This window comes from Limulus polyphemus, unplaced genomic scaffold (genome assembly GCF_000517525.1).
Source record: "Limulus polyphemus unplaced genomic scaffold, Limulus_polyphemus-2.1.2 Scaffold1012, whole genome shotgun sequence".
Classification (NCBI taxonomy): domain Eukaryota; kingdom Metazoa; phylum Arthropoda; class Merostomata; order Xiphosura; family Limulidae; genus Limulus; species Limulus polyphemus.
Genome location: NW_013666622.1, coordinates 1 through 8,103, shown reverse-complemented (window position 1 = coordinate 8,103; position 8,103 = coordinate 1). Strand labels below are relative to the sequence as shown.

Below are 8,103 nucleotides of genomic sequence, written 5' to 3'. Positions count from 1 at the left end.
AACAAACAAACAAACAAACAATTATGTCTCAAAAATATATTAGCTGGAACCCTAATGGAGCAAGTATTAACGTGAGCCACGAGTTAGGAGTGCAGGTTTTAACACGTGTTGATGTTCCACACACACTTGTCATCCACTGCATAAATCACGATCTGGATCTCACTATTTTAGATGTGGAAAAAAAGATACACCTCACCTGGAGAGATTCGATGAATTCTCAAATTTTTATTCAAGCTCTACTACTGTTCACCAAAAGGTAGAAGAGAACTGTATAATATCGCTAATTTTGATAAATTGGCACACAATGAAGGCATACAACAAATCCGATAGCTTGCTAGTTAGGAACGTGCTGTAAGAGCCCTTTCTCAGAGTTTCAAAGAAACTATTGTGCACTTGTCGGATATTGCTGGTACTAGTAATCGAAAAGACAGTGCTGAAGTCAAGAACATTTTGAGGATATGCTCAAATAACAAAGTTTTACAAGTTTTGTACTTTATGATTGATTATAGTGCTGCTTTTAGTACCATGTCACAAGCATTTCAAGCTGAAGAGATGTTTGTTACTGAAGTTATCCCAAGATTGACAACCACTTTGTTTAAGCTAGTAAGCCTCAAATTCACACCAGGTCCAAGTCTGAAGATTTTCTTAAAGAAACACAAGAATCGAGGGTTCAAAGACTGAAAACTCAAAAAAGAATGAACCTCTATATATACTGAAATGATTGATGGAACTATAGTCTATATTGATGTGAGATTTGGAAAATTACAGAATCCACCAGTCAGGAACAGAGAGAAGATATCTTTGAGGAATGTTTGCCCTTAAAGCTGCATTACTCAAAAATGAGAACTTCATCTCAGCTCCAAGTGTATGATGACTTACTGAGAAGAACGCTTGTGAAATTTGCCAACATTTTGCATGTTGTTGACATAATAATGGCCATTTCAATCAGCACAGCTGGTTTTAGGAGGGGTTTTCAACCATGAATATTGAGAAAGACTCTAAACGTACGAAACTACAACAGGGCATATTGAATACCATCATAGAAATTAATGTGAATGGTACTCCTTTGAAATAATTCAGTGCTTTACCTGCAGTAGAACATTGGCTCGATTCTGGTCTTGGCATGCAGTGTCAAAGTCAGTTTCAGTGACTTACTAAATTGGAAGATTCCAGACTGTGCCAATTGAAAACTACAGTGCAGACTCGCATACCAGTCAATGCGATAGAGCGGTCAACCCTTAATTACAGCCATTTTAGCTTAGACCCAAATATTCCCTTTTATTTTATATTTGTAAAACATCAGCTATTATGGGCACTCGTATTGCAGTCAATTTGCCTTGTGGTCACCTGGTTCCCACTCCCAAGCAGTCTCTTTGAAGTCAGTTTTGCGGCCACCTAGGCCGGCTCTTACCTGCGCTTCCCAACAGGGACCTGTCAATCAAAGTGAAGCCACTGCCGTACATCGACTGATAGTGGCCATGCCACGTCTTGTAGGTATTACAAACCAAGTGACCGTTGATGTTCGCTATTAATGGCACACTAATCCTATCTGATGCCTCACAACTCATGCTGCACTGATGATCACACTTCTAGTTCGGTGTTTCTTTGGTCTTCTTGTGAACAAAAGATTTGTTCAAAGAAGAAAATTCACACATTCATTTCCAGTTTTTCACCTTTCCCTCCATTTTGCAATAAAAAGAGCTCTGCTTTCTCAGCCAAATGTTATTACAGCATTCTGTATCAAACAAGAACATAGAAATGTGAGTATTATGGGCAAGTTGTTGGGATATGTACTGTGGCCTCAGTCTGATTCCAGAGTTGATCCCATACAGTGACACCCGGTAATATGGCCACCCCGCTATGTGGCGATTTATTGCTTAGACCCACAGCTGACCGAATAAACGGAGCTGGAGTGTATGTTTAATGGTCGTTATGACATATGGACAATGCTGTTTAGTCAGACTGTCTGTTAGCATTTTAAGAATAGCTTCCTAGTCAATAAATTTGATTACATTTCAAATTATCTGGTTAAAATAATTTAAAAATTGAAATACTCGCTTACTATTCTACTCTAGTCTGCTACACTAGTCAGAAACCCTGATTCGTCGCTGAACCATTGGAGAACAATATGTAATGGAAAAACAAACTATTAATAAAATTAGTGTGATACATTCTGAAAGAAATTGGAATGAAATTTTCTCAACGAAACATAATTAGTCATTTTTGTTCAAGAAATGTTTGGTTTGAAACCTTCAATGCTAACTTTTATTTGAAAGAAGAATATATAAAAGAAAACAAATTTGATTTAATACAATGTAAAACGAAAAAAATGCTTTTACATCTCATAGTTAACATAATTTTCACTCGTGTTTGATTATAAATTGTCTAAAGCGGTACATTTTAACCATTGTAAAATTCTAAGATGCTTATCTAAAAATAGATTAAAATAAAACTATAATATAAGATCAATGTTGTTGTTTGTTATTAAGCACAAAGGGCTATCTATGCTCTGTCCACCATGGGTATCGAAACCCGGTTTCTAGAGTATAAGTTCGCAGATACCGCTGTGCCACTGGGGTGGGTAAGGGGGCAACATAAATGTTATAAATATCTCAAACCAACATTATGACATTTCAGGCCACTCATACATAGGCTGTGTTCATATCGCACTATAAAGCTCAGAGATTTTGAATTTGAATGAAATAATTTAATATACGGTATATGCGCAAGACCGTACCTAGAGTGTAAATTCAGACAAGGTAAGGGGTCTGGAGTAACCTTAGGTCCCCAGCGAGTCAAGGGCAGAGCCCTGATGGAGGACGGTAGGGGGATGATCTCTCGCGCGGAAATTGACAGTAGCTTGTGTCTTCGTTTTTCAGGATCGGGCGGTGGCATTATAAGATACGCTTTTCTTTTGGGTGGTAACGCCGATAAACTGTTTTAAACTATGAAATGAGTTACTAATATTCTTGGCGTCATTTATTTGTTATGGAAACTTAAACAAGGAACATCACAAGATGTAATTTGTTTTTGCATTTTTGAACTAATCCGATGAATTTTGCAGCATCACGTAATAGGAAATCATATTGTTTTCGCAAACCACAGGAAGACTGTTTTGTGTAAGTTTATAATCGGCAACCCAAGTCTTGGTTACTATAATATGTTAGTAATGTAATAAATGGTTCGAGCTATTTTCGAAATATATATTTAAGTATTTATCATTCATAGTATAAAGTTTTAAATGTCGAAGTTTTGGAAGACCTTTAAAAAAAAATTATTTTATTAATGAGAAGACCACATAATATAAAAGTCCCAGATCTATGCTTGGCAATACTTCAGTGGTAGTTACGGCCTTGATGTGTGGTATACTGAAGTTTTAGAAACACTCTCTGATTTAATTATAACTTCATAAATTACATTAGTAAAGACGTGTTAATTTTATATAACAAAGTTTTGTGTCCGGCATGGCCAGGTGGTTAGGGCCCTCGACTCGCAATCGGAGGGTCGCGAGTTCGAATTCCTGTCTCACCAAACATGCTCGCCCTTTTAGCCGTGGGACGTTATAATGTGCCGGTCAATTCCACTATTCGTTGGTAAAAAAGTAGCCCAAGAGTTGGCTGTGGGTGGTGATGACTAGCTGCCTTCCCTCTAGTCTTACACTGCTAAAATAGGGACGGCTAGAGCAGATAGCCCTCGTGTAGCTTTGCGCGAAATTCAAAACAGAAAAACAAAGTTTTGAACAGTAGTACTGTTACTGAATTACAAAAAACTTACTGCTAGGTATGAATTCTCTTTGTCTGTTAGAAAGGTAGCGAATTAATATAATATGCAAAAAATACATTCTAGACATATTTAGCATTTTTTTCTCTTATTTCGTTAGTACCTTTAGTCAAAATGAGTTGTTGGTAACTAAAGACATGTTTCTTGCTTGAATATTTGAATATGTTTTCCACAATTAATGGAAAATCCTTACTTCTGTCAAATACTTTATTACGTTTATTATGTGTTAATAACGATGCACTTGCCACATATTCTGATAATGAAGCTTAATGTTTTCTAGATTTTATACATGTACACACACACATACACATAAATGTTTCACTTTCATTAATTTGATTCATTTAAAATGCTGAGATAATAGTTATTGCATTACTAAAATAGCTGCAAGGTTACATAAACTAAAATATACTAGTACTTGTGAGATGATAAAGTAATATGTAGAAAGGCTCTCTAAATGTAATAATTATTACCGATATTGAAAGAAAAAAAAACAGTTAAGCTTATTGTAATATGTGATTACCAAGTTATTTGAATCCCACGAAACAATTATTTCTGTGATCCTTGTTCAGGTGGCCACTCTCTATACAGTAGCTCGTATGTTCCAGAACTTCGTTGGTGTATTCATCCCATTGTATCTCCAAGAATCTCTTGGTTTAACTCAGGTAATAATACAATTTTAACCCCATTATTTAAGTGTTTTGCCTTATATATATATATATTCGTCTTAGTGTTGTAAGAGCCTGTGAAATAGGTATTATGATTCTATATCGCAATATGTTCACCATAATGTACATGAATTATATCACCGTTAATGCACCTTAAAATAAATCATGTCGCCATTAATCAGCTTTAATATACCATTAATCATTCAGACGTTACTACACCTGTTAATACTGTTACTCGCAACGGCATTAGTCAGCCTTAAAATACCATTAATCATGTAGCCGTTACTACATCTGAAAATGCTATTACCCGCATCGACATTAGTCAGCTTTAAAATACCATAAATCATGCAGACATTACTACACATGAAAATACTGTTACACGCGTTGGAATTAGTCAACTTTAAAATACCACTACTCATGTCACCATTAGTACGTTTCGAAATATTATTACTCATGTCACCATTAATACATCTCGACATATCATTTCTCGTGTCACCATTAGCACCCTTTAAGCATACGCTAATAATCCTGTTACTCATGAGTCATTAGTACACTTTGAAATACGATTACTCGTATCATCATTAGCATGCCTGAAAATACAATGATTACGCCCTCATTAATATTCCGAAATACTATTACTCGTATCACCATTAGCATGCCTGAAAATACAATGATTACGCCCTCATTAATATTCCGAAATACTATTACTCGTATCACCATTAGCATGCCTGAAAATACAATAAATACGCCCCATTAATATTCCAAAATACTATTACTCCTACAATCATTTGTACACATTAAAATACTATTACTCGTATCACCAGTATTACATCCTGAAACACTGTTACTCGTAAAATCATTGGTACACCTCCCAAAACCATTACTCGTATCGCAATTAGTACATTTCTAAATATCATTCGACGCCTACTTTAATACACTTTAAAATATTGTTGCTATACCTTTATTAGTACATCCCCAAGTACCGTTAATCATGTCACTGTTAGTTCACCTTAAGATACCATCACTCATATCGTCATTATTTCATGTCAAAATGCTATTAGGTATATCATTATTATTTATAATACAATTATTTATGTCGGTGTTATTACATCTTACAATGACGTGTAGGAGATTATCACCACAATACTGCATGGAAAGTAGTGGTTAATATTTACCAGGTTAATAATGCAATAACAGAACCTTTTAACCAATGTCTTTATCAGGGAGTTTAAATATCACAAATATTTGAATAAGCGGTCAGAATTATTTCAATACAAACCACTTGAAAGTTTTCGCCCACGATCAAAGAATGAAGGGGAGAAGGGAGATTAGGTACGTACTATTGTTTGTGAAGTAGTTATAGAACTGTTGCGTCAGCGAGGTCACGTGACTAGTGTCACGCCACGTTTCTAGAACTATCCCGTTCCTTCGGGAGTGCTCTAGCATTTACTAGATAGGGGGGGTGGTCTGATATATATAAGATGGTCACGGCGTGACGTGACAATGTGTGTGTAGACAGTGAGTAATTGATCTGCAGTCAGAGAGTATTATTGAAGTTGAGCACGTTCGTTGTTATAGCGTTTGTTTTAGCGCGATTGTTGAAATTAAGTATATCGTAAAGTTATATTCGGAAAGAATAAACCAGTTTTATTAAGTAAGGACTTGTGTCGCTAAAGTTTCGTCGGAACGAATTGACGGGAAATCAATTAACAAACGGAGACTTAACAGAACATAATAAATTTAACTGAAGCCCTACAAAGATATTAGATAAAGTAAGATACATGTGGTAGAAATAACGTTAAAATGATAGTAAAATATAGTAAAAAGAACACAATTCTAACTTAAAGACGTTGTTGTAAACTCTAAAACTTATTCGCAAAATTTTAAAGTAAGAGTTCGAATGGGTGAGGGTGGGCATAGTTAAGAAAATATTTGACAAAATTAAAAATACGTATTTAAATAAAAAGAACGTTGGCAGAATGAGTACAAAATGAGGTATAGATAAGAGGAGTGATATGAACGAACTAAAGTAAATTAAAAAAGAAATATTTGTTGTTTTATAATATTAAAACAAAAAGAAGGGGTGAGAACAAACTGAGGTAAATAAAGGGGATTTGGTCAGCTTTTGTTTTTTTAGCCGCGGCATAGCGGGTCATAGAAGGGCTCTGAGTTTTTGTTTTTCAAAGTACAAACTTATAGCTCATAGCTCCTTCATCTCTTGACCGATTTGAGATCTAATTACAGTTTTGGACTCAGGGGGTCAAACTCTTTCGATTAATGTGTTTGACTACGCCCAAGGCCTCATAGATTAATTTAATCCAATTCTGCCTAAAATAATTTCAATTTGAGGGTAGGCTGTTAGAGATTCTGATGAGTAATAAAATTGAATCGGGTATACGCGCGCCTCACGCTTAGTATTGCGGGCGCACAAAAATATAGCTGATAAAAAGGGAAAAAAATGTCTCACTAATGTCTTTCTAAGATAACATTAATGAATGTATTGCTAGTTTTTACTGTTAATTCAGCCACTCGAGCTGACTTATAAACATGTTCAAGACATAGACTTTTTCTATGTTCCCAAACTGTAGAAATTATTGCTAAACATAATGATAAAGAGACATATAAAAATAGGTTTTAGAATGTATTATGGCACAAACTGGCTGTCGTGTTTCTGTATATTAAATTTGGATAGTTTAAAAAGGATAATAATGCTATGCTTTTGTAAGTTTAATAAATGAATTTAATTTTTTTCGAAATAGGTTTTTTCACAAAACATTTTGCACAGTTTTTTCATATACTTACTTAGAACCAAACTTACAACTAATATTCTTAGTTTACACATAACGAAAGAAAAGCTTTTTTAAAATATGTAATATAAATTTCGTATTTTTAAAGGACTTTTTGGCAAAGATTCCTTTAGTGATGAATCTCAGTGGATTTTTAGCATCTTTGTTGTTGAGACTGATGCTTAAATTTTGTGGCAAAAAGGTAAGCTTTTATAATTAACTTGAATAATTTAAATTATTAACAATAAAAATGTTACATCTTAAAACGTATATATGTTTAACCTAGAATTATTATTGTGTAATTTTAATATTATTTCAAAAAAATATGCACCCAGTTGCTTAGCAATATGTCAGCTAAAGATCGGGTTTCGATACATGTGGTGGGCACATACAGAATGTCTGTTGTGAAGCTTTGTGCTTAACTATAATCAAACGAATATTTTGAAAACCAGATGTTTATTTAATCATCGTGTAACACTCCAAAGTTTATAATAACACATACTATTTTAAACAAAATGTTACATTTACAGCGTCGCAGTTTTCCATGCGATTAGCTTGTTCAAGACTAAGCATACTATTTCCTAAAACGTTTAAACTTTATTAATAAAAAACAGTATTTTATTACTTTTTTAAAACTCTAAGATTAAATTGACTACTAATAAAACTATCAACTTTTAAAGTACACTGAGCAGTCACAAGTAAATAGACACCTAATTTTTCGTCATTTAACTGATTTATGCTAACTAATTTGTGTTCACAGAACACTATATAAATGAAAATGGCCCGCATACTAATTATCTTATGCTACAACATGCCTAGAACTCAAGGTTCTCTCGAATTGTCAGATTTTGTTAGAGGAAGGATAGTTGGTC

The 8,103-nt window shown here is 34.3% G+C and overlaps 1 protein-coding gene across 1 annotated transcript in view; it reads left to right on the top strand.

The window, feature by feature from the left end:
- LOC106461693 (major facilitator superfamily domain-containing protein 12-like) overlaps positions 1-7,463 on the top strand; it is a 57,359-nt gene extending 49,896 nt beyond the window's left edge. The window contains exons 6-7 of the mRNA XM_013921541.2: positions 4,350-4,442; positions 7,341-7,463. Of these exons, the coding sequence (XP_013776995.1) occupies positions 4,350-4,442; positions 7,341-7,451 (204 nt within the window). The 3' untranslated portion in view covers positions 7,452-7,463. The remainder of the gene's footprint in view (positions 1-4,349; positions 4,443-7,340) is intronic.
- The last annotated feature ends 640 nt before the right edge of the window (positions 7,464-8,103 follow it).